The following is a 27,788-nucleotide window of genomic DNA, read 5'->3' as shown; positions in this document are numbered from 1 at the left end:
AAATTTTAAATTTATGTTTGAGGAACTTCCAAAATGAGGCCTCAGCTCTTACAGATCCATATAAGGGGAAGATGGTAGTCCATGGAATACTTGCTGCCTTGGCAAGCAGATGCTTAACTAGACATTTCCAAGTGAGTCCTTCAGCTCTTCACTTGATGAGATGCCTAGGAGGGGGTAGACTGTTGCATATAGGTGTAACCCACCCCTTCTCTGATACTGAATGTTAAAAGTAAGGTCAAACTTCACTTGTCAGCCAGTGCACATGACAAATGACAGGAGTATGGTGAGTCTACTACCGGCAGTCATGTGCGTAGCTGCAGAGTTCAGCCCACCCCAGGTCTGGCAAAGTTGTACTTCAGAAGTCCAAGGTAACATGCAGTGTAGTCATTTGACATGAAGGTACCAGAACCTTATTGTCATTGTCTGAGGTCCAGTGCAGGCATTTAACAGATTCCTTTATAGGGATGGTCTTACTGGGCATGTTGACTTAATAATCAGACTCCTGGCCTTAACAGTCTAGCATCATCCTGGGTTTCTCCCATGGGGTAAAAACTCAAGATGGATGGTGTAGCATTCACAAACATTGCCTCATTGCCTCAATCCTGTTTGGTAGAAGTTCACTTGATGTTTTAGAAGCCGTCCAACAGTAGGTGACCAAGCACTAATTGGGCACTTTTGGAAAAAGGGCAGTTACAACAGGGTAGCACAGCAGTAGTAATTGCTCTACCTTTAACTGTAGTTGCATGTAAGCTGTGAACAGTAATGCATCCAAGATTGAACCCCACCACAAACTGGCAACTCCTTGCAGACTTTGTATGGCAACCTACCATATGTGACCTACAGGTAAACACTGGACAAGAGACTGCAGTATGTTAACAGGATGACGTACGGAAGTTGTTAACTCAGTTAATCATTCTGAGGGCAGTGTCAGTGTTTAGAGTAGACTGTCTTGAACTGTGGAGTTTGATGCAAGGTGGGAATGCAGCTGCATATATTTTACCTAACCTTGTTGAAGGTTACCCTGGATAAAATTTATCTGATTGTATGCGTAGAGAAGCCTCAACAGAAGTTGTTGCCTATAATAAATCTAGATTGGGGGGGGTGTAGGTAGGTATCTTGGTAATAACAAAACAGTCCTTTCCAAGTCAAGAGATCCTGCACCTCCAAGGTCCAGCCCCACAGTAAGAAAGCCATATAGTTGAAACATTATTTGAAACCGTGCCTGTAATCTCCTGGTAGGTAGCCAGAGTCTAAGCTTGGGAAGCATCTCTGCGTTCCACAGCAAGGGAGAGTCATGCCCCTTAGTTGTATCTGGGGGGGGGGGGGGTCCGCTAGCAGCCTTACTGGACAAAAGTGCTTCTTTGGTAATAAAGTACCTATGCTGTCAAGCCTTTCAAGCACCCACAGGCACAGATGATTTGAAGCTACAGATTCTATGGAGTACGTGCTTAGCTTCTTAGCAGAGCAAAACTTCTGTTTTAGACTTTTTTTTTCTGCCTGTGCAGCTCTGGATCAAGCAAAGGATGTGCATATACTCTGCAACTGGAGCAACAGCACCAGAGATTACTTTAATCATAGATTTGCTTCTGGTAGATCAAGGTTGTTAGCTGTGGATAGGTAAAGGTCACCACTAGATTGTAAACTGAAGCAATTCAACTACTCAGTGATCTGACTCTCTTGGGTTAGTTTGGAAGTAAGGCACACTAACCCAACCTACTGTTGGTCGGCTGACCTCACCTTCTAAGGCGCATATGCTGTACCTTGTCAGTTTAGTGTTTCAGCCGACTCTCCTCCAGAAGCTGGTGGATCTTTATCATGTTGCTACTTTGTGCAGTTTTGCTGTTTCCTGGATCTGTGTTGCATTGTGAATAACCTGATGCTGCATGGTTTTCATAGTGCTGAGTGCTTTTAATGCATAACGTCTCCTGCTTTATTACTTTATCAACAGGAGGAATACATTGTTCAGAATAGCAACTGGAGTCAAATTCATAGAAGCAATGATAAAGTGCATTTGTCAGTCGAGCTGATCAGGTGCATTGAAGTGACATTTTTGGTGTTCTCTTCCAGTGTTGTCTGACCACCATCTTAATGCTGGAAAATTTGCATTCCAGTCTTGCACAATTTCATCTCCTGATCCATTTGCTGGTTTCTGCCATTAATGCCCTCCTGTGTTGCAGGTGGTGCTACTTGCACCATCTGGAAGATAATGGTTGCATGTCAAGTCCTCAGAGTATTTTGGGTCTACTTTGCTGTTTCAGTCCACCTATGAGGCAGCATTCTTTAACTCTAATTTTGACTGTGGTACACAGTTCAGTGCAGTTAGTCTTCAATCTCCTTTCAGTAGCACCTGTAAGAGCTCAACTTGTATAATTTGTGGTCTTGGCTTAGGTCACTTCAACTTGTGCTTTTATTTATTTATTTATTTTAGTTTTCAAAATCTGCCTAATGTACTTCACCTAACTAAACTTTCTGGTTAACTGCCGAGTTCCGCAAGATCATTTGCTGTTGAGACTGAATACTTGGAGTGAAGGTTGAACTTTTGTTGCTGTCAGCTGAGTGGGTATCCTGAAATGATAGGATATCGCTTGCAGAAAGATCCAAGTTATCTAGTTTAGTCAAATCCAGACTGACCACCACGCACATTAGCATGTAAAACATGTCTGTTAAAAGTTCCTCATATTCCTTACTTCTGTAATGTCCATCTATCTTAACCTCAGCCTCTCCGTTTTTCCCAGCACCAGTGTCTTTTCTAGTGAATTCTGGATGTTCTTCATCTCACATTGCTGCAGTCCTTACAAATGGGTAGTCCGCTGTCCTCGGTCGGCCCGAATACCAAAGTATTAGGCTGACATCGGTCAAGGCGCTTAAAACTGACATCAGGACGTCAGGGTACAAAAGCGCATGACCGACGTCATTTCCTCAGTCTTTTTTGCCGCATGGTCCGATGCAGAAGCAGCGTTGCAAGTGCCGTTCGGCGTTCTGAAATTTTTCGAATTCGGAGTTTCAGACCGAATCCAAGTTGGCTAAGTACCCCGTTGGGGATTATTTTGGTTTTTTCTTGCCTCAGTGTTTTACCGGATGTCAGAAAAAGTGAATAACTGTATTTCTTGTGGGAAACGGATACCGCATAGGGATTATCATTCTTTGTGTATTCCTTGTTTGGGGCCTGAGCACGACATTGTTGGGTGTCGCTTTTGTGCTAGGTTCAATAAACGCACTATTAAGCGAAGGTTGGATTGTGCTAGGCTGGTCTTTGGGAAGCGGTGCAATTATAATATGCCGTCGGATTATTGAAGTCTAAGGTGGATGCTCTGGCGGAAGGCATTGAGTGTAAAGAGTTGCAAGATTTGGTGCATGTCTCTGAACAAGTGGGTAAGCATTCATTACAGTGTGGTTTTGATGCTGTACAGGCCTCGTCTAGGGTGGCTGCCACTGGCTCAGTTCTTCGCAGGCACGCCTGGTTAAAGGATCAGAATGTATCTGACCATGTTAAGACAAGGATTTTGGATGCTCCTTTGCAGTCTGATGTGTTGTTTGGTTCACCTGTGGAATCAGTCTTGAAGAAAATGGAAGACCAGGCTAAGTCTATGCAGGCTGTTAAGGATTTTTTGCAAGTTCAGCCTCCGAAGTTTAGTAGGAATTGGCCTGCTAAGGGGTGGACGTATCCTTCTTATGATTCTCAGTCTAGGGGTAGATCTAGACGTGGTAGGGGCAGAGCTCGGAGTTCTTTCAGGCCTAGAACAGGGAGTTCACCTGCACAATCTTCGGGTGAGGGCAGGGGCCAGTCCTTTCGTAAACAGGCCCAATGACCTACTTATTCAGCTGCCAGATCCTTCTTGCCTGGCAGCACCTTTGGGAGGAAGGTTAGCACTCTTCAAGGAAAATTGGATGTTGGTTACCCAAGACAAATGGGTATTGGATATCATAAACCAGGGTTACAAGTTTTATTTCCATACCTTACCTCCTTTCAAAGGCATGCCAGACGTTCCTCCTCAGCAAAGACTAGAGGCTCGCAAGCAAATTTCTTTACTACTTCAAATAGGGGCTATACAAACAGTTCCTCTGCCAGAAGTGGGCCTAGGATTTTATTCTCGCCTGTTTCTAGTACCAAAGAAAGGAAACACGTGGAGACCAATTTTGGATTTATCCATCCTCAACACATATCTGGACATTCCCAAGTTCAAAATGTTAACGTTACAACAGCTTTTACCTCTGCTAGGCAAGGATCACTGGATGGTGACTCTGGATCTCAAAGAGGCTTACCTTCATGTACCTATCAGGCCCAGTTGCAGGAAGTATCTGCGTTTTCGGGCTGGGACTTCACATTATCAGTTCTCTGCATTGCCCTTTGGCTTATCTACTGCGCCCAGAGTGTTCACGAAGGTTCTGGCTCCAGTGGTAGCTTTCTTCAGGCTAAGAGGAATACAGATCTATCCTTATTTGGACGATTGCCTGATACTGGCCCAGGAAAAGGACGAACTTCTTCATCATTTACAGTATGTGATGGCAGTGTTAAGATGCCTGGGGTATTCTGTGAACGAAATAAAGTCCAGTCTAGTACCCTCTCAGGACATGTGCTTTCTGGGTGTGAGACTGAATACAGCATCCCAGATGGCCTTTTTGACCCCGGACAAACAAAAGAATCTTTCTCTTTACTTCCACCAGTTGTCTCATCAGTCCAGGCTGACTGCAAGGACAGTCCTTCAAGCCTTGGGGTTCATGGCATCTTGTAATCTGGTACTTCCCAATGCCAAACTGCATATGAGGAAGCTACAATGGTATCTCAAGAATGTATGGACACAGCACTGCCAAGATTTGGACACTGTCATTCAAATAATACCTTGCATTCAAAAGGAATTTTTGTGGTGGGCTCAGGAATGTCACCTAAACAAGGGACTCTGTGACCCGGCCAGAGGCGAGTCAGATTTTAACGACAGATGCCTCAGACAAAGCTTGGGGAGCTCATCTCAATGGAAAATGGATACAAGACACGTGGCCTGCCAGACTACAACATCTACATATCAACTTGAAGGAGATGTTAGCAGTCCAATTTGCATTGATAGCTTTCAAGGATTTACTTCTTCCAGGGCAGGTGTTGATTCAAACAGACAACACAGCTGTCATGTGGTACATCAACAAGCAAGGGGGAACGCATTCTTATCCTCTATGCAGACAAGCAATGATTTTGTGGGAGACTGCTCTCAGTTTACAGCTAAATCTTCAGGCAAGGTTTCTGCCAGGAGCACAGAACTCCTTAGCAGATGTGTTGAGCAGACAAATTGTGGATCCCCACGAGTGGAAATTGGATCCTCATGTATTCCAGAGGTTGACAGTGTTATGGGGAACTCCAGACATAGATTTGTTCGCTTCTCCACTAAATTACCAGCTGCCAAAGTTTTGCACAAAAAGGTTTCATCCCTCAGCTTGGAAAGTGGATGCTCTCTCATTCAATTGGAGCAATCTTCACGTGTATGCCTTTCCACCTCTGCCTCTCCTCCCAAAGGTACTGCTGAAGGTCAGACAGGACAAGCCAAACATGATCTTAATAGCTCCAGATTGGCCTCGACAGCATTGGTACCCATTACTGAGAAGTGTGGTACAGGAGCCTCCATGGCCTTTGCCTTCGATTCCTCACCTGCTGTCTCAGGAGAACGGTCATTTACTCAATGTCAAACTTCATTCTCTACATCTGACAGCCTGGCATATTCTGATTTAAACCCTGGAGGGTCTCAGCTTCCACAACAAGTTTTGAATGTTATTTTGGAGGCCAGAAGGCCTAGTACAAGGAAAGTTTACGCAGATAAATGGAGGAGATTCTTATTTTGGAGTACAGCAAAGGACTTTGATGTTTCTAAACCTAATTTAAGTGTGGCGCTTCAATACCTTACTGAGTTATTGGACAAAGGTTTGTCCTTCTCCTCTATAAAGGTTCATGCTGCAGCAATCTCTGCTCACTATGACTGTGACCTACCATTATTTTCTCAGCCTTTGTTTAAGCAATTCCTTAGAGGGGCAAAGAATATAAGACCCCCACGTAGAGCTCCTACTCCTGCTTGGGATCTCAATTTTGTCTTGGAGAAACTCACTCTACAACCTTTTGAGCCTGCAGCATCGGCAGAGTTGAAATATTTATCTTGGAAGACTGCTTTTTTGTTGGCCATTACCTCTGCGAGAAGGGTTTCTGAATTACAGGCCCTTATGGCAGTTGAGCCTTTCTTAATTTTCCACAAGGATAGGGTGTCTTTGCGTACTAACCCTTCTTTTATGCCTAAAGTGGTTTCTAGTGTGGCTTTAAACCAAACTATTCATTTGCCTACTTTTTATGCAAACCCCCAAAATAAAGGGGAAAAGATTTTGCACACTTTGGATATTCACAGACAGTTGCAATATTATTTGAGCAGAACTAAAGGGTTCAGACAGTCTCAGCAGTTGTTTGTTTCTTTTGCTTTGGGTTCTCAGGGCAAACCTGTTTCAAAACAAACTATTTCTAAGTGGATTGGTTTTTGTATTGCTTTCTGTTATTTCCATCATGGTAAGGAGGTTCCAGCTGGGATTAGGCCTCATTCCACTAGGGCTACTGCCACTTCTACAGCTTTTTTAAGGGGGGTGGCTACTAAAGATATTTTGGAAGCAGCTACTTGGAGTTCAGTGCATACTTTTTCTAAGCATTACCACCTTCCACTTTACTCTAAATCTAGGGCTGGATTTGCAACTGCAGTTTTACAAGGCATGTTGGCAGCTCCTAATGCTTTATAGTTTTGCCATCCTCCCTTACCTCTGCTTTGGGATTCTACCCATTTGTAAGGACTGCAGCAATGTGAGATGAAGAACATAGTACAGTTTTGTACCTACCATAAATGTAGATGTTCGAAGATCCACATTGCTGCAGTCCAATTTACCCTCCCTCCTTCCCCTCTGTTGTTGAAGGTGGTGGTGTGGTTTGTGTTGTACATATTGTAAATATGGTTAGTGCACGGGTGGTTGGTTGGGTTTTGCTAGTTTTTGGTTTTGGTCTGTCTTGTTAGGGCCTTCTGACATCTGGGGCAAGAAAAGACTGAGGAAATGACGTCTGTCATGCGCTTTTGTACCCTGACGTCCTGATGTCAGTTTTAAGCGCCTTGACCGACGTCAGCCTAATACTTTGGTATTCAGGCCGAACGAGGACAGCGGACTACCCATTTGTAAGGACTGCAGCAATGTGGATCTTCGAACATCTACATTTATGGTAGGTACAAAACTGTACTTTTTGTATTACATAAGTTGAGAATTCCATTCTTCAGCCATCTGCAACACCACAGTCAAGTAATTTGTTTTTTCTGCACAACCTTAATTGTAGTCTAACCCTCACAGCCACATTACTGCTGGGTAGCCCACAGCTTTGATTTAAGCAGACCCTTTAACAGTGTGAATTTGCTGTTCAACATCTAGATTTGCCATAGCTTTCCTTAAACATAAGTGATTTCTAATTTTGTGGTCGCAGTTGCTATCTTTGGTGACCCTTGAGCTCAAAATTATCTGTCATGGAATCAAATTCCCCAAGTATTTCCAAAGACCTTATAGGTCTAGATATAGCTTTAGCTCTTTGAGCAACAAACCAGCTTTTGTGCTTTCTACATTCACCTTCAACCCACTTAAGCATTTTCAGCCATGAGCAATCTCTGCATATCTTTCTCCCAGCAATTCTGATTCCAGCGTTTAACTAGTCTAGTGCAGCCTTTTGCATGACGTATTCAGGATACAAGTTGAAGAGGACTAAACTATCAATCAACATTTTTGTAATTCACTAAAATAGACTAAATCTTTACATCCATTTCACGTACATCCTTTGTGAAGAGTCTTGCAAACTAAATGGAGTAGCCCACATAATTGTCAATAGGTGTTTCGTTCTAACCCCAAAACTGACATTCACTTAAAAAGGTAAGCTGTTTAAGCTCCAACTACAGCCGATGTGAAAGGTGACGTTTAGAGTATTGGCAGGAACTTATTTAGTGGTGGTGCAGTTCACCTGTATGACTATGCGTTTAGCAAATTTGGGGGTCTGTCTGTCCCGGAGGACCTTTCCAGGTTAAGCCCTGGTATAAAACCCCAGAATGGTTCAGGTGGGATTGTTCAAATGTTTACATGTTATTTACGTGATGCTACAAATATATGAATTATCCACATTGTTTATCCCTCTCCCCTATTCAGAGGAATGAGTGAACTTGCTAATGCATCTCCAATAAATACATTTATTAAAGGTACAATGTTGCCCCAGCTGAATCATTTTGTGGCCGGCCCATGGCAATCAGTAATAGGTCATGTAAACCGAGGTAGATGAACAAAATGAGATAGATTGGAGATGAAAGCTGTCTGATATTGAGGAAGGAAGATGCATCAGTTCAGCGTTATTTCAAACTCTAGCTAATTGTTTTCTGAAAATAGGCAATGCGGCATAAATTGAAAACCTGTAAAGTTGATACCAGTTGCTAACAAAGTGGCCTAGTTTAGGCTCATCAGAAGAGTACAAGTCAGAACCTCAGAAGATGTGTACTGAATGGTGCCAAGGCTTTACAAGAACATTGAATATGTTGGTTTGCCACTCTCCCTTGCACTGTACCAGTTTATTTCCAATCTTCATAAATTAAGCCAATGGTAAGGTCCAAATTAGAATGGGGTAATAAAATATATAATTCCCTGTGTTAAATTCTGAGTTTTTTGAGCAAGCTTTTAAAATGCTAGATAAGTCACAAAACTATAAAGTATAGAAACTGTTACAATGGCAGGTATGGAAACTGTTAACTGCAGTTAAGATAAAACTTGAATTATATTACTAAAATATCTTATTTGAGAAGAAGGGAAAGCCAAAGTTGAGATTAAAGTTTCACTGCATAAACTGAAATTTACAAAACAAAAGCAGTAAATAAGGAAGGAAAGTTTGTGTTGCAAAACTCTGAGAAAATTGAAATCTTACAATAACTGCTTATTAAACTAAATGGGTCTGGTCAAAATACAGTCTCCAAATGAGTAAAAGTAATCAAATGAAGGCCAGCATCATATTGGTTCTTGACTGTTCAAATGATCGGCCATGTTGATGACTTTATCACACTATGGTATAGTTGGGGATTTGCCATTACTTCTAATTCTGTATGCAGTAAGTTCTTTTCAGTTGCTGTCTAAGAATGGAATACCATGATATACTAGTAGGACATAGAATAATGTGAAATGGCGGTTCAAATTTGGGAAAGTAATACAAAAAGCTACATCATGCTTTGTTTTTAACTGCTCCTTCTCCTGTATACAATTAGGAGGCAAATAAAGTAACCTGGTAATCCCCATTTGTCTAAGAACTTGCTGTTGCTAGTGGTCCACACAGTTAAAGGCTTTATAGTATTCAGTAAAACAAGAGTAACATTTTTTGCAGTTCCCCTTTGCTTTCTCCACCAAATCCAGTAGATGTTGGAATTTGATCTTTCTAAATCTGTATCCAAACTACAGATGGACAATGAGTGCACTTGGCGTTTGGTCTAGACAAGTTGTGTGATTTGCAACATTTGAGCAGAAAGAAGCCGTGCTTGTTCTGCTGTAAACTGGGCAAGGTGTTTGTGTGACAGAACCAGAAGATTTACTGAATCAAACTTCAGTGTTAAAGGCAAGAAAAGGAACAGGCGTATTCCAGTGATTCAACAGTGCAAGGCTAGAGGCTCAAAAGTTGTGCTGGTCTGTTTATCCTGCTTAGTTTTTCAAATGTTCATTCAAGCCACTAACAGCTTGAATCAGCGGACTGTTTAGGAGCAGTACTAAACCGGATGTGACCTTAGTTATGGTGTAAATTTGGAGTGTAGCCTTCATTGTCCGATGATAACAAAGGACAGTTTGATATTCAGTCCCCCTACTTTACATTGATCTGACGAGATGATGGCACTGTTGGTCTGTTTAGCAACAGTTTGAGCACCTTGACTCTGGAAAATATAATTTTATATTATAACATTCTTAGACGCCAGTTCAGACTTGGTATTGTAGTGACTATAGAATCTGTGGGACAGCCTTAGCAAATGTTAAATTATGCAAATTGTACAGTTTGAGAGTATCTTGCCAAAAGAGGTGTTTAGTGGTTGACTGAGGTTTTGGTTTTGTAGCGTTCAAGATTCCGTTAAATACAGCTCAAAGATCATTCTTAAGGCTGGTATGTTATGAAAGCTGGTCAGTAGCAGGCCATTGGTAGAGCCAGTTGCAATGTCACTGTTGCAAGTCACCCATTGTATCAAGGAGTGGATGCTGGCAATATAACCTTTTCAGTGGAACTGCTTGAGTTTAACAATGGGGAATAAACTGAAAATCCCTTTTTGGTGACCTCTCCAGACCAAAGGGAAATACAAATGTTCTCTGTGGTTCATTCTGTAGTTTTCTTTTTTTTTTTTTTGGAAATTTGAAAGCATTTTGTGAAATGTTGGCATGTGTGTTATTGTTTGTCATGCTTTCTGATTTGCATTTTCTAATTGTGTGTATTGTATTTGCTGAGGGACAGTACTAATAACTAGATTCTAGGATCTTTAGTTCCAAGTGTATCAGATTAACTGGAGTTCTTGTTGGGATGACCGCCACGCTGAGGGCTAATAATGCTCCTCTTCCTGTAGCTCCTCCCTGAAAGTAGAAGGAATTGATGAGTCTGGACAGATTTGTGTGGTCTGTACAGCAACTTTAAAATGGCAACTGATATGCAGTGTAAAGATATGGCGGTTTGCATATGTCAAAACTGCATTAATTTGCAGAAGCTGCACCTCTGCAAGCATTTGAGGCTTTGCAGAGCTTTGCCTGGTGTCTGATCACTGAGCAGGATGACATTAGTGAACTTCAACATAAACAAACTAGTACAAGTGAACACCTGAGCGACCCCTGTTGTCCAAAATTTCAGAGCAGAGCTGTTAGCAATGCATTGCTTGTGCAGGTGCAAATAAAGGAAAAAATGTTTTTGAATCGGTGATGTATTTTATTTAACCAAATGGAGTGAATTTTACTTATTACAGCACGCAATTTCTACTGCACATGCACTTTTTGTTTTGCTGTTTGCTTGTTCATACTGCTGTTCTCTTTCAGGTGCTGCTTCGTTACCATGTGCAGAGATGTGTTACAGTAATTCCAAAAAGTGTCTCTCCAGCGAGAATTATTCAGAATGCACAGGTATGGATTCTTTGTGTAGAATACATTGATTCATGCTTAGATGTATCGATTGGAGAAAAGCCTCAAGACTAGAGGAGTGCTACAGTCATCCATATAAGCATAGAACACACAAGCATATAATTTCAGCTCTCAAGTTTTAAACCTATCACTTGCTGGTGTATGACTGCTTTTGCTACAGTTTAATAGCTGTGGTGATGGAAATCTGTGTTCCTCCTTCCCAGGATCAGATGCTGCATATCCTGATGTGAACATAAGCAATGGGACCAGAATTTGAATAGAGCAGGCTGACTGCACAATTTTCCTTCATCACAAAACAGTAGCTGCTGTGAGCTAGATCAACATTACACTCGAGTAATTAGATGCCAAACTTAACAAGTAGCAAGTTGCATTCTAAAGTGCTTGAAGTTCATGGCCTGTGTGAGGGTAACTTAATGAAAGTTCATTAATCTGGTGAAGTGAAGGAGAAACACACTCCAATGTCTCTGGGCAGGTGGGGTCTTTCTGGGATTAAGTGGGATTGTAGATACAGCTGTCATTCTACTTTGATTAAAGCACTAGGTTGTGAAAAGTGATGTTTGTGTTTCACTGTTGCAGTCATTACATTTGGGTAATCTACTTGCAGGTTGCCCTTAGTCGGCCTGATTAACAAAGTCTTGGGTCCTGCATCGGTTGCTGTCCCTTCTATAACGTCAGGTCGTCAGGGGTATAAAACATGCAGCCGACGCCATTACATCAGTCTTTCTTGCCGTGCGGTGCCCGAAGCAGAAGCAGTTCTCAAGTGCCGGCTGGCCAACTCCTGAAATTTTCGTTTTCAAGATTCAGAACCGAAGTTTTCAACTAAAAGCCAAGCACCCCGTTGGGGAAACTTTTTCTTGCTCCTTAGCGATGTCAGTAAAAGTTAATTGCATTATTTGTGGAAAGCAAATACCTCATAAAAGATCTTCATTCGTACTGTATTCCTTGCCTAGGCCCTGACCACGACGTACCTTGCTGTCTGTTTTGTGCTTTATTTAATCAGCGCACTGTCCGTCGTGGGTATATTTTTGCCTCTAAATATTTCGGTAGTCAGTTTAATTATCCAGAAATGTCATCTGTTGACCATCAGACTACCGGGATTCCGAAAAAAAAAAATGCAAAGATAGACAGGCTGCCGAGGTCCAAAACTGCCGACGACGCTTCTAAACCAGTCGCCAGTTCACCGGTACTCATGAGGAGCTTTCGCAGCTCCTGATACCTGCTACTTCTGATTCGCAGACCTCCGAGACCCATTCAGAGTCTGGTATGCAGCGAGATACTTCAACTATGGAACCCATGGATGTCTCTACCTTGGATGGATCCGGAGCTGCTGTGCAGGCACCGGCTTCTGAGTGTTTTCAGGCCTCCGGGCTTGCATATTAAATAGACACCTCCTTCATTACTAAGGCCTAAATCTAGACCCATGTCTAAAAAGCTGACGCCCAGGCCCACATGCTCAGGCCTCTATGCTTAAAAACAAACAAATGATAAAAATGGCTGAACATGTAATAACTCTAATCAGGGGTAGCCAACCCCCCCCCCCCCCCAAATGAGGCCTAGGGCTCAGCTTGATTTATGAATCTTCTAATCAGGGTTCTGTTTTTTCCGACTCTTCTGATGACCTGAATTTGTCCTTACCTACTTATTGAGGATTCTGATGCAGAGGACTCTATTCCCTCTGCTTCCCCTCCTGAGGATTTTTCTTTTGGGGAAACCTTACATATACTCTAAGGGAGCATTTTCACTGGGAAAGCCCAGGAATTTTCTGATTAAAAAAAGAGGCTTGGCGATTTCCTTCTCTTACCTCAGCATAGGCCTTTGGCTATTCCTTCTGTGCTAGACATTGTTGATGCTTTCTCGGAATCCAGTTTGGCCCCTGATTCCCTGCCTCCTGCTCCCAGTAAACCTGACTGATACTACAGGGTCGCTGAGTCCCACAAGTTCCTTTTCAAAAATCCTACCTATTCCAGAGATTATTTCACAGGGGCCCAAGGGCATTAAGGCTTCTACTGCTAAAAATCCTACCCCTTTTGATAGACACTCCAGGGCACTGGATAGATGGGGTAAAAAGGTTTATACTTCAGCTACCTTGGCAATTAGAGCTTTAAACTGCCAATTTCATATATGTTAAAATATCAGCTACATGTTATTGAACTGCTTAAACAGAAAATGATGATTCCTGACTGTGTGGAAAATAGACTTACAGGATTTAATGCATTCTGCTGATCAAGTTGGAAAACACACTTTGCAATGTGGTTTGATTCTTTAGAGGCCTCTTGCAGGGCTGCTGTTACTGGGTCTGTGCTTAGAAGGCATGCTTGGCTTAAGGAGCAATCTTTCTCTGATCATGTAAAAGCTAAATTGTTGGATGCTCCTGTAAATCAGGACCGCCTGTTTGGCAGCAAGGCTGAAGAAGTTCTTAAAAAGATGGAAGATAAAGCTAAATCTATGCAAACTGTTAAAGATTTTTTACAAGTTCAGCCTCCTAGATTTAGTAGGCACTGGCCTTCTAAGAATTGGTCCTTTCCAGCCTCTTCCACGTCTTCTCAAGCAAAAACCCCAGGTTTCAGTCCCAGGGGACTCTCAGAACTAAGCAGTGGGGGGCCTCCACTTCCAAGTCTGGGAATAACAAGACACCTCCCTATGGTAAACTGTCTCAATGACTTCCTTTTAAAATTTCCAAGCACTTATTTTCTGACTGCCCCTTTGGGGGGGAAAGATTGCTCTTCATGCAAAGAACTGGGAACTCATTGCCCAGGACAAATGGGTTTTAAATATAGTGTCCCAGGGATACAGATTTCACTTCCACATGTTGCCAATGCTAAGTGGGTGGCCTGACCTACCCCCAAATCAGTGGGCAGAGGCTCAAAAACAAGTACTTTCTCTCTTAAGCATGGGGGCTATTCAACTGGTACCAGAAGAGGAAAAGGGACAAGGTTTCTACTCCAGACTTTTCCTGGTACCCAGAAAAGACAAATCATGGCATCCAGTCCTGGACCTGTGTAAACACCTTTCTGGAGATTCCAAAATTCAAGATGCTGACTCTTCGCCAATTACTTCCTATGCTAGGCAGACACCTGGTTGGCAACACTAGATTTAAAAGATGCATACCTGAACATCCCAGTCAGGGAATCTTGCAGAAGATACCTATGCTTCAAAGTGGCTACATGCACTATCAGTTCTCTGCACTGCCCTTTGGCTTATCTACTGTGCCCAGGGTATTCACAAAGTGCCTAGCTCCAGTTATTGCATTTTGCAGGCAAAGAAGTATTCAAATATACCCATACCTGGACGATTGTCTAATTCAGGCAGAAAGCCAGGACATACGTTTGAATCATCTGGCATTTGTGAAAAGGGTTCTAACTTGTCTGGGGTACACCATAAACGAAAAGAAGTCACAACTGGTACCCTGTCAACAAATTACATTCCAGGGAGCAAGCTTGAATATAACTTCCCAGATGGCTTACCTCACGGAAAAGCAAATTCATTTGACAACCTACTTCAAACAAGTGGCCACAAAAGCCCTGCTATCTACAAGTCAAATACTGCAAGCCTTGGGGTTCATGCACTCCTGCATTCTTCTAATTCCATATGCAAGACTGCATATGAGGAAATTACAGTGGTATCTAAAAAGCCTATGGAGTCATTCTCGCAGCCTGGAAACAGTGATTCCTATCATACTTTGCCTACGCCTAGCAGCCTGGAAACAGTGATTCCTATCATACTTTGCCTACGCCTAGAGTTTCTTTGATGGGCAGAGGTCTGCCACCAAAACAAGGGACTACCTTTCTCACCAAACCCTGCCACCCAAACCCTAAAAGATGCATCAGACTATGCATGGGGGGGCTCACCTGGCAGGGAAGAGCATTCAGGACAAATGGAACCCAAGTCAAATGCACCTGCATATCAATCAAAAGCCTTCAAGGACTAAATTCTTCCAGGACAACTAATGGTAAAGATAGACAACACCACGGTTATGTGGTACATAGACAAGCGGGGGGGGGGTACACATTCTTATCCCCTCTGCAGACTAGCCATGGCATTGTGGAACACAGCCTTGAGCTACCAAGTGCACCTACAAGCTCAGTTCCTGCCAGGAAAATTAAATACACTGACAGACTAAACAGAAACCTCATGAACCCACACGAGTGGAAACTGGAACCAAGGATTTTCAACATTTTGACAAGCAAATGGGGAACCCAGATATCGACCAGTTTGCCTCTCCCCAGAACTACCAATTGGACAAATTTTGCAAAAAGGCTCGCCACAAACAAGCCTAGAAAGTGGATGCTCTGTTCAGCTGGAAAAGCCTATCAGTCTATGCCTTCCCCCCGCTGCCTCTGCTCTCCAAAGTACTACTAAAAGTCAAACGGGACAAACCAAGGATGATTTTCATTGCCCAAGACTGGTCGCGCCATCACTGGTACCCCCTCTTGCACAGTTTCACTTATCTCCATGGCACCTGCCTCAGACTCCTTCCCTGCTGTTTCAGCAGAACCAGATTCTGTACCCTCATTTTCCAGCACTGAACCTTGCAGCCTGGCTAATTACTTAAACTCTCCCTTACCATCCCTCAGCAAACCTGTGATGGATATCATCTTAGAGGCAAGGAGGCCTAGTACTAGAAAATCTTATGCTGAAAAATGGAAAAGATTCTGTGCCTGGAACCAATCTCAAGGGATATGAGCACAGCAGCACCCAATTTTTACCTCAGATTTTACAATACTTAACTGAGATGCTTCACAAGGGCCTCTTTTTCTTCCATTAAAATCAATGCCTCAGCCATTTCAGCTCATTATAACACAGAACCTCCCCTCTTCTCTCATCCACTGCTCAAGCAGTACCTCAGAGGAGCCAAAAATATGAGACCACCCAGGAGAGCTCCAACCCCAGCCTGGGACCTTAACTTTGTATTGGAGAAACTCTCTCTACGTCATTTCGAGCCAGAGCTACTGCAGACTTTATTTCTTTCTTGGAAAACGGCTTTCCTTTTAGCAATCACTTCAGCTAGAAGGGTATCTGGATTACAGGCCCTTATGGCAGTGGAGCCTTTCATGCGGACAGGGTGTCGCTCAGAACCAATCCATCCTTCATGCCCAAGGTTGTTTCCAGTGTGGCTCTTAATCGGTCCATTTGCCAACCTTCTTTCCCAATCCACAGAACAAAGGGGAATGGATTCTGCATTCCTTGGATGTGCACAGACCACTTAGATTCTACTTCGACAGGACTAAATCTCAAAGAAAACCTGAACTGCTGGTAGCATTTGCTGCAGGGGTAGAGAAGAAGGCTATTTCAAAACCATTTCTAAATGGATAAGCCATTGCATTCATTTCTGCTATAAGCATCATGGAAAACCTATCCCCCAGGGGGATCAGACCTCACTCCACCAGGGCTGCATCTACTTCTACAGCCTTTCTCAGAGGCGTTCCTACCAGGGACATCCTAGAAGCTGCTACCTGGAGTTCTGTACATACATTCACCAAGCATTATCATTTGCCAATTTTCTCTAAATCCAGAGCTGGCTTTGCCACTGCAGTCTTGCAGGGCCTTATAGCTGGCCCTCATGCTATCTAAACTCCTCCCAACCATAGCTTTGGCAATCTACCCAAATGTAATGACTGAAACAGTGAAACACTAACATATTACAGTTGTGTACACTTACCATAAATGTAGATGTTTGAGTGTATTCACTGTTGCAGTCCTAGTTGCCCTCCCTCCTGCCCCCTAACTTCTTTTGGCTATACTTCTACTTTACTATGCTTAAAAGCCTTTTTGATGTATTTGTTTTTTTGTTGGAGGTATACCTTTGTGTTTTTACGTTTAATTGCTCCCCATTAGGGGGGTACCTGACATCTTGGGCAAGAAAAACTGATTTAATGGAATTGTCTCCATGTTTTATACCCCTTACGACCTGATGTCATGGAAGAAGGGACAGCAACCAACACAGGACCCAAGACTTTGTTAATCAGGCTGACTGAGGACAACCTGCAAGCAGATTACCCAAATGTAATGACTGCAACAGTGAATACACTTTTAACATCTACATTTATGGTAAGTGTACACAACTGTACTTTATCCTTAACCCAGTCTGTGATATGGGTGTGCTTGCCACTTGTTGAAGCTGTCCTTATTCATTTCTCCGTTTCCTCTTTTTCTAATCTGGAAGCTCCATAAAATGGTATAAATAGTCCGACATAGAAACCTTGGGACTAGTTGCAGGTTGAGTGGAACACATCTATTCATTATTGCAAATGTGCCAAGGTTTTAATCTGTTTTGTGAACCACTGATAAGTTTTTTTTTTTACTCAACTTGTGTTTCAGTTTTTGACACTTCAGTTCATTGTTGGTTTGCCTGCTTGCTTTTTTCTTTTGACTGGGTTAGTTTAATTAGGCTAGTAGCCTGTTTTCAGGGGAAACCTGAGGTGAGGGCATTTGGGAATGTCCAGCCTTTTCTCCAGTAGGTGCCATGGTATCTTTTGCATCTGAACTATCAACAACTCAAGCAGGTGGAGCCTCTGTTTAACATCTCATCCAAAGGCTGACACACCCGGGAGTACAGCATTCCCCTCATGCTGCACTGCAGTGTCAGTAATTTGTCCCTGCAGTGTGGGAATAGAACCCCCAGCCTTTGTGCCAAAGGTGTGCTACCTGTTGTGCCATTAACACTACTACTTGGCATTTTATGTAAAGAGTGGGACTATATCTTGTATTGATGTATCCTAATCGGGTAACAACTTGGGGATTTTTATCCTAGTCACTGTTTGAATCTGAGTCCAGTAGGAATTGCTCATGACCAGAATTATGCCAAACTTGACGTTTTTAAAAATGTCTGCCATATAATGAACCTCTTTATCCACAAATGTCTTCACATGCACCAGAAGGCACCCGTTGCAGACTGAGTATGCACATGTTGGTTGCAGGGCATCCCCCCGCTCTCACAGTGATTATTGTGATACTGATCTGTAGCTGCATTTTTTCCTCCCAGCCCCATCGATGGAGTTGATGGTTGCAAATTTTGTAAGTTAACAGCCACTATGATCTGCAACAAATCTTTGTTATAAGACCATTTAGTTCATGCACAGTGTATGCTTTTCTAATACCCACTTTCAAGCTTTACCTTTCTGAAGGGAAGGAGGGGCCAGGTAGTTTCAGGGTAAATTTGCACACCCATCCAGTAATCTAGGTTTAGTACAGAATAAGGTGCTGAATCATTGTTAACCTCCATAGGAAGTTTTTTCCAGAGAAAGGGAGGTGCTGGTTGAGTCTCTATTATGGTCCCTTTTCTGCTGATAAAGGTTTAGGTATCTGGTTCTTGTATTAGCTGAGCTGTTTAACTTTGCAGTGGTGTAGCATCATTACATTTCTGATGATGCAGTAAGCAAGGCAGTTTTCTTCCTCAGATGCTGCAGTAAGCAAGGCAGTTTGCTTCCTCAGATACAGAGACTGGGCTTCCATGGTTTTGTAATTAAGAAAGACCAAATGATGACGAAACTTCTCCATGTGGAAGATCTAAGATGAGGGAATCGTGGATCTTCTACACAGGTTTTCTCATTTGTTGCTGGACCTAGTGTATTGACATACTGGGTTTGAGACTGAGGTACACCACAGAGATTGTTTTGGTTGTAAGAAAGACCAGAGAGCCTTTTTTGCTAGAAACTGGGATTTTTGAGCTTGAATGAGATCCATAAGAAATATAATTTTTATACGAGTCTGATCCATGCTAAATAAACTGGAAAGAACCTTTTTGAATTTCAATAAACTACCTTTGGCTGCTAGTTGTGTTAAAGATTTCCTAGCTATTTTTGCCATGTGATCAGAGGAGAGGGACTTCAACCCAAGTGTCCAGCTTCATGACCTTTTTATTTGTTAAGCATATGCTTTTTGTAACTTTTCATAATGAAGCAATATTGTTTAGTATTCAATTTAACCCCATCTTTCTTACACCACATGTTGGCTAGTGTAAGCTCTTAACAGTGCAGACATCTGAGGTGGTTTTTGATAGTTGGGGGCAGTTTACAGCTGTCTATTTGCTTCAGCAGGCTCTTTGGTGCTTTTCAGATCTAAGAAATGTGTACCAAACAGTAGACCATGTACAGAGCACTGGGGACTTTGCTGGTTGCCTCAGCATTACTTGAAGTGCACTTGCCACACATGCCATTTGGGCTGTCCATCTCGCCACATAAGGATCTGTGTTGAGGATGTTGGTTTGTTTCTGGCATGAGGAGTGGTATTGGATGGCTTGGCAAGATCAAAATATGCTTTAAGAACAGCATGACTAGTCTACAGCTTGTACAAATGCTGTCTAAAAAAACAGTTTAATAGCCGTGATCTCCACTTGACAGAGCCGGGTTGTCAGTCAAACCTACCGAGTATTAATACCCTAATCGATGAGATTGAGTACATGTTCCTTGCCTTTACATAGCAGACTTGTAAGGCTGGTCTGCAATTTGCAGGGTAAAGGGTAGGGCGACACTTTCGGAGGGGCAGAACTACAATAGTAAGGTGGGATTCTGGAATCTATGCACTGGCTGTTTTTACCTTGCAGTTTAAGGTTTGGCTAGATCTAGATTAAGCATTTGCTCAGAGTGGGTATAATTTCAGCATATCTTTCAACATTCAGACAGTGGGTAGAAAGGATCTTAAGGTAGGAACAGCCAGTCAACTCTGGACACCTAATTAGCATAAAATTTGAATACTAAACTCCCTTTTTAGTAGCACTGTGGGGTAGTAACTCAAGTTTAAAAAGCAGAGTAAAATATAGGCTTATCAAATGGTCTAAAATCTGAAAACTTAAATAGAATATTGCAAAAATGTATTTCATTTCTATTGTGAAAAATAGAAATGTGATGGCCATCTTTAAATTATTGATGCCAGTAGTATTTTGGGCATGTAGTTTTGTAGCAACAAGTGAGAGCCTCAGACCTCAAATAGGAGAAGTCTGTTGTGGCATAAGACACTAAAAACGTTTAGTGATGGGAATGCAAGGGGTTCTGGGATGAGTTGTAAGTTTCATGGGTGAAGTTTCCAGAGAACATGTTTACTCACTAGTGTTTACTAAGAGGTCTGGACATAGGAGGTTCCCTTCAACTTTCAACAGGGCTTATCTTAGCCAAAGGATTTGTAATTCTCCCCTTCAGAAGCTAGTCTCCATTCATGGTTTGCTTTACTGATCCTAGTGACTTTTGCTGCAGTCATTAAGAGTTCTAGCCTTGCTGTAAACTTGGGTCTGCTGGTGCTTTGTTTTAGTTCCATTGTATTAGAGTTGAGAGTGCTACATACGTGCACTTCTGTAAGTGGACCAGATTTGCCTTTATGACTGCTGCTGTCGGTATCGGACAGTCATGTCATTCTCTTTTAAATCTAGAGCTCTCCTCATACATTTTGCGCAAGGCTCACCTTTTTTGAAGTTGTTAATTATAGATATGTTAACGAGGCTGGGGGGCAGCTATGGTGGCTTTGACGAAGTGTTACTACTATAGTTTATCCAACTTTACTGGAAAAGGAAGAACTAAGGAAGAGGAGCAGGTACAAGCAGTATTGATGAGGAACAGATCCAGAATATTTTGACCTCTACTGGGTTTGTGCATTTCATTTGGTTTCTTTGCCAGATCAAAATATCCCTGGGTATACCCTGCATTAGATATACAGCTGCTGCATTCTATAGCTGGGGTAATTGAAGTTCAGTAGGACAGTGGAGCTATTGTTTCCTATAAGACTTCCAGAAATCTAACATGATCATCTGGAAATATGGTAGGGGCTCCATCTATAAGCTGGTAGCTTAACCAGTTGAGGCTTGCCAAATGCAAGCACTTTGTGTTCAGACGTTTATATGCTTGCACACTTTAAGCATCCAGTTTAAGTGAAGATTATGGCTGTTAGAATCTGGTTACTGTGATATGGCCTCTGCAGCTTACTGCGTCAAGCTGCTGCCTTCCATATTGGTCTTGTCTTGAGCTATTTTGCCGACTTGCTTGCTTACCCACCCTGTTTAAGTGTACCATCCAGTTTGACATTCCTAGATGCTAGTAAGGGGGGAGGGGTTACTTTATGCATATAATATTGTAAGATAAAATGGCTTTAGCTGCTTTTTACTTTGCTGCTGAGATTGACTAGCTGTCTTTTTTTTTCAGATTTTTGACTTCAGTCTGTCAGAAAATGAAATGGAAACTTTGGAAGGACTGAACAAAAACTGGAGAACTGGCTCATGGGACTTTGCAGGGTAAAACATTTTTAATATTTGTTTAGTTGGACAGTATGGAGAAATATGAAGCACGTGTGTATATTTGTGAGAGACTTATCTTGGAGCTGGTATTGCATTAAAAATGAAGGATTTAAGGTTCCTTACGGGAATGACATTTGATCGTGGCTCTGAAATCAAAGCCGTAAAACTTTACCATCAGCTTTGAGGTATTCATTGGCAGCTAAACATCTTTCCAACTAAACCTCCTGCCATATTTTGCAGACACTCGACGTGTGGAAACGTGCTGCAACAAATGTGTACTAGGATCGGTTGGGCTTGATTTCCCCCCTCCAAGCCTGCACCTGTCATGCAACTCTGAGTAAGTCACTTAACCAGAGCATGTTCCTGGGCTGAGCTGGAAGAAGTTCCACCTGGATCTGAGCTATGTTATGGTCAACAAATGCAGCAATCCTGTAAAAGCCATTTCTGTATCTAGTTTATATCAGGAACAAAGCTCAAAATGAATAGTTAAATTTACCTGATACTTGGTATATGTGGTAGTTCAGCAATTGCTATCCGCTTTAGATTTTGTGCCCATCTTGATCATTAGGACTTGACCCACAGGTTTGAGTAAGCTTGGCACCAGAAACTTTTCCAGGCAGATTTTATTCACTTTACCATAATGCACTGCAGTTTAACTCTATCTGTTGCTGCTTACTGAGCTCACACTAAGGAGTAACCTCCAGTCTTTGGAATGTTGAATTTTGGCTTGCTTTCACTAGTGACCTTTGTGCTGATATTGTAATTGTCTTCAATCCCTATTTTTCCCCCGATGGGTCTTAGTATTTTGCTTTCTTCCCAATCAGTCCATGACCCACTGCTGTACCTTTGCATCTTTTCTTGTGCGGCAAGTATTTCTTTAATTTTGAGTATTGAGTTTTGTAATTTTCACACTTCTGTTTGGCAGACTGTATGGGTCTTACGTGAATCATTCTGGGGACACCAGGAGACAAGAGTCCTGTGGGCACAGATTTTTGCCCCAAGACAAACTTATGCAGAGTTGTGTTCATAGGTTGGTACTAGGCTATTGGCCCTAGGGCCTATACAAGCCTAGCCATAACAATTCCCTGGCTATTTCTTCCCACACTATTTACTTCCCTGGACTCCTGTCTAGCAGGGCGACTGACATAATCCCCGGGGTGTATTTCCTTTCTCCCATCCAGTCGTCAAGGTCACTTTTGAAGAGGGCCAAAGAGGCATTGCATTCTGCTTGACATGTATGGGCAGTATATTCTAGAATCTGGGGAGTCTCTGGGTCAGGAATCTATCCCTCCAGCATGTTTTGTTTATTGTGATGACCATGTTTAGATCCCTGGAACGTGTGGCTTTGAGGGATTGGGATTTCTTCAAGTGTAGCATGTCCAGTGGCTCTGGGTTAAACGTGATCTTGTATGTTAAGCAGCGATCGCCTCTGAGTAGACTATGTGCAACAAAAGTATAGCTGGAGTTTTTTAAGGTGGTCAGTGTACGACATCTTCTTTAGGCCTGTGATTCTTTTTAGTGAGGTATTTCTTTGGCCTTTCCAGCTGTTACAGATATCTTGAGAGGTACATACCAAATGGGGCGTTGTATTCTATAATGGGTCTAATGAAGAACGAGTACAGTGGGACAATGACCTCCTCCTTTTTTCTGTATGAAAAGCCCTTGATGATGAGGTGTGCCACATAGGATTTCCTGACTGTTGTGGCGATGTGGTTATCGAAGGTGAGACCACTGTCCACCTGTGTCCCCAAGTCCCATCAGACTTTCAGTGTTTAGTGTACTGCCTCCTATGTGGTAATTCATAGGTTATTATTTTTTTCTCAAAGGGGATAACTATACATTTCTTGGCATTTGAGCTTGAGCCCATGGCTCTGGCACCAAGCATCTGTTTCTGTATGGCCCTTTTGTAAAGCATCCATATCATTTGGGGGTTCAGTAATGGCTCCCAGTTTTCAGTCCTCTGCAAACTTTGTTAGCCAGAGTCCCTTAGTGTTGACATCTACTTCAGAGAAGAATATGCCAAACAAGAGCAGTCCCAGGACTGAACCCTGAGGTACTCCACTTGTCACTTGTCTGGAGCTGGATTTGGAGTCTGCTACTTTTACAGTGTGGGTTCTGTCAGTAAGCCAGTTGGCAACCCATTGAGTGACGTAGGAATTAATGCCCAGCTTAGCAAGTCTATGATTCCAGAGTGGAGGAATGGTGTTAAAGGCCTTGGAGAGGTCCAGATAGGCTGTATGGACCGCCTTACCCTCGTCCATGGCTCTGGAGACTGATTCAGGTTCAGGAGACAAGTTAGGTCCTTCACGAACCCAAACTGGGTGGGGTCCTGTTTGAAGGTTGCCAATGTCTTTGTTTATAAGTTCCATGATAATACGTTCCATGGCCTTGCAGATCTGGCTCATCAAACTGATGGGGCGGTAGTTCCTCAGATCCAAGGTGGACCCCCCTTGTGGAGTGGGGTAACTGTAGCTGTGTGCCACTCAGTGGGAACGAAGCCTGACGTGAGGCTATGATTAAACATGATATTGGGTAACGTGCCATTTCATTTTGTAGTTCATGTAGTACACAGCCCGAGATGTCATCTGGTCCCATGGATGCTGTATTCTTAGCTTTGGAGAGTGCGTTTTTACCTTTGTGGCTGTTATTATCGGAATTTGGCAATCTTCCAGTATTGAGATGGGCCGTTTAGGGGGTGAGAAGGGGGTTGAAGTTGGCACTGAATTGATCTGCCAGGATATTGCGAATATACTTGGTATCAGTATATTGCAATTCTGTTGTAGCTCCGAGCAGATCTGAGCATTGCCATTTAGATTCTTGACATAGTTGTAGAATGCCTTGTGGTTGTCTTTGGAATCTTTGGCAATTGTATTTTCGTAACTAGCTTTGGAGGATTTTGAGGTATCTCCGCTTCTTACTGAGGCAGGTAAGGGAGTTTTTTGCATCCTGGGATTTTCCTCTTCTGCAATAATTTCCTCCTTTTTGTTGTAAAGTTTATGGCAGGGGACCACCAGATTGGTTTCCTTTTTTGGTGGACAGGATCTCTGTTCTATTTGGGATGGCATGATTCATGCATGAGTGGATGTGCTCATACAGTGCCTTAGTGTAGGATTCAGCAGTCGAACTGCATGGGTGTCATGAAGTTCATCATGTTTGCCTTGAAGTTAGTCATGTGTGACTTGAGTAGCATGAAGTTGGCTTTGGAGAAGTTTTTTATGGAGGTTTCTTTTACTGGGGGGGGTGGATGTTGAGGGTGATTTAGCTTATGGTCAGACCTGACCAACAAGGGGGTGACCATAGGTGTGGAGCATCTATTTCCCATGTTGGTAATGACCAGGTCTAGGATATTGGAGTCCCTGGTGGGACTATGGATTTAGTTGATCCAGGGCATTGGAATTTGATTTCCAAGAACTGTTGGGCAAAGGTGTTGGTACACAAGTAGTTTTCCCACTTAATTGCAGGGTAGTTGAAATCACCCAATATTAGGGTATTTGGTTGTATCTTAATATTTTCCAGTATGTTTAGAAAGGTGTAGTGAGAATCCTGGGGTATGGTGGGGGATCTGTAGCAAGCTACAATTTGGATTGTAGTCTTACCTAGTGTTAGTTGCACCTGGAAAATTTCAGATGCATTGTGTTGAGTAACAAGCCTGGTGGTGTGAATATCCTTGGTGAATATGGACACTCCTCCACCTTTAGTGTTTTGGTCCTGGTTTGGTGGCCGAAAAGTGTGGTAAGAGTTGTAGCCTGGTATTGCAGGAGTGCTCTCTGGAGCCTTTTACCAGGTCTTGGTTACTGCACAGATATCAATGTTCTCCATTTTTAGGAGCGTCTCGAGAGTGCATTTTGAGCTTTAGACTTCTAGCATTGAGTAGCATTACCTTCAGAATTTGCATGCTTGTACCTGTTACGGTGGTGGTTTTGTCCTTTGAACTTTGCCTAAAAAAAGGCACTATAGAGGTGGCAAAAGCCTTATCCATTAATCTGAATCCCAGGGGCGATGGGTGCAGATAATCTCTGGCAAAGCATCATGGTCTGTCGATCGTCATCCCAGCCAGTGTATGCATTTGGGTTCATAGGCAAGTACTTAAAATGGCCCACAAGGGCAGCCAACTAAGCCTAGCCAGTTTACCTTTCAAAGGTGACAGTTAACACCTTAAGCATTATATCAAGCCTCCCCAAACAGTGCTGAGATTCTGACTTCCTTGCAGCTCAGGCAAATAGGCAGTCTGTCTGCAGAGTATTGCATGCCTAGCTATAACAGGATGGTGACCAAGGTGAGTATCACACCCTGTACCTTTATGTGAAATGCCTGAACCATTATGCCAACCCTTACATTAGACACTTCTATCTGTCATGAGACATTTGACAAATTTACACCCAATAGACAATCTGTTAACATTTGTTCTTCCCAGTAAACCACCTCCAACCCAAGGTTTTAAGGAGACAGCTTCAGAGTGCTTAAGACAAAAAAAAAAACAATAAATTCTTGTAAGAGAAGGGAGACTAATCTTGATCAAGGGAGTACCTTTCTTGTCAATAACTTTTGACAAGACTTGACATGCACACACCGACTCTCGAGTTGGCAGTAAATGTTGACGAAACTTCTAGACTTTGGAATAGCTTGTCATGGCTGCCAGAGGCTAAGCTAGACTGGCTGACTCCAAGATCTCCCATCTGTTTCATCTGTCAGATAAGCATCTTTCATGTTACAGTAGCCATTCAGTCACAATTGGCATGTCCCTGTAATAAAATGAAAGGATGGTTGCAGACACTGGCTGAGTCCTTTTCCTTCCCGCTTGTTTTCACAGCATATAGGGACCTACTTTTCCAGTACTTCTCCTTGCCCTCTGTCTCATTGCTACAATCAAGACTAGTGAGTAGCTTGCAAGCGCCAAATTCCACATAGGTGGTTGCATCACACTGACTGTAGTGGTCTGTTGTACTTCAGTTGTATTCAGTGCTTCATATGTTTGGTGCAAGACTGCTGGGTCAGCGTCACTACCTTTTGTGCAAAGTCCTTCCTTCCATTCCTTGGTTGGAGATTGTGCAGTTGACATCAGATTAATTATTAGTGTTCTCTGTGCCCTGTTGTAGGAGACATTCTTGTCCTCTCTGTTTGATTCCATTGTGGTTCTCTCTACCAACAAAATGGTGACACTTTATTTTTAAGGAGGCTTGGAAGGACCCAGCTGTGGTGGCATTCTTTTGGAGACCAGACGATCCATAAGCCACCCAAGATCCTGAATAGTTGGTGCAGGATCTTGTTATGGATTTCATAGTTGATAAGCAGCCCAAAAGAAATTTGTACACCTTTGGTAATGGATTCTAGTCATTGGACTGTTTGGGAGGTAGGGGTAATCCTACCTTTCAATCAGTGTACCAAAACTACTAATCCATATGTTCCATTTTCATTATGAGCTTTGTGGTTGAAATTTTAAAGTTTCTTAGAGCCGGCTGACTGGAAGGCCAAATATTAAGTTTCTAACCGAAGTGTGCCTGGCACAATGTCATTGAGGCAGTTAGGGGTCAGTTCTAATGTTACTGCCTCAGTTTAGAGTAGTGGTAGAAATTACTGATCTGGTGGTGGGTGGTGTCCTTCCGTCTTCAACCTCTGGACCCAGATCCAGCAAGGATCCAGCTCTGCCGCATACTCAAGCATCTGATCCAATCTCCTCCCCAGATCTCATTTGATGCTCTTTAGAAACAGTAGCATAATTACAGCTCCTAGCTCCTTGTAAAGCAAGACATTTTTGATACTTTCTCCTTTTATGGGGTCTCCTCACTTTACCACTGTGTGCTTCACGTCAGTACCCAAAAAAAATTTCTCGTTCCCCCCCCCTTTTCTCTGGTGGCTGTGTGTATCTGTAGTGTGCTTGTTCCTGTAGCCATGGCTGAACCACCTAAGCTGGGCTTCAGGAAATGTGCAGAGTGTGGCCATAAGCTTCCCACTTCTGATGGCCACACTCTCGTTTGCCTGGGTCTAGAGTACTTAGATTCCTCCTACTCAATCTGTATGGGGTTCAATGCCTGCACCTTTATCAACAGGAGGAATACATTTATTCTTGAGGCCTACTTCCTTTTGGAGGGTTCTACTTACTCCTCCGACCCAGCTTTTGGGACTTTCCCCATCCCTGGGCTGCTTAATGGGAGGTTAAGACCCATTCTAAGGAATGGGACTGGCCTAGGAAGTGATCCCCTGACTGCTCTTCCTTTGCAGAGCTTCTGGCCAAATCATGGCCGGATCCGACCCAGGGCTCTCCTCTACTCTGGTCTTCCCACTGGAGCCATAGACTGCTTGGACTCTGTCCCCTCTCAGCCTCCCCTCAGTGCCACTCCAGGCCTGGGTCGGTGGCTTTACAATCTGGTCCCCAGCCTTTCTGAAGCAGAAGTGG

The 27,788-nt window shown here is 42.9% G+C and overlaps 1 protein-coding gene across 1 annotated transcript in view; it reads left to right on the top strand.

Moving 5' to 3' along the window:
- Positions 1-27,788, top strand: part of LOC122811306 (aldo-keto reductase family 1 member B1-like) — a 272,278-nt gene that overhangs the window by 202,239 nt on the left and 42,251 nt on the right. The window contains exons 8-9 of the mRNA XM_044083067.1: positions 11,074-11,157; positions 21,303-21,391. Of these exons, the coding sequence (XP_043939002.1) occupies positions 11,074-11,157; positions 21,303-21,391 (173 nt within the window). The remainder of the gene's footprint in view (positions 1-11,073; positions 11,158-21,302; positions 21,392-27,788) is intronic.

Source organism: Protopterus annectens, chromosome 9.part0 (assembly GCF_019279795.1).
Source record: "Protopterus annectens isolate FY-2018-M chromosome 9.part0, PAN1.0, whole genome shotgun sequence".
Classification (NCBI taxonomy): domain Eukaryota; kingdom Metazoa; phylum Chordata; order Ceratodontiformes; family Protopteridae; genus Protopterus; species Protopterus annectens.
The sequence above is the reverse complement of the archived record's forward strand: the minus strand, read 5'-3'. Positions and strand labels throughout refer to the sequence as shown.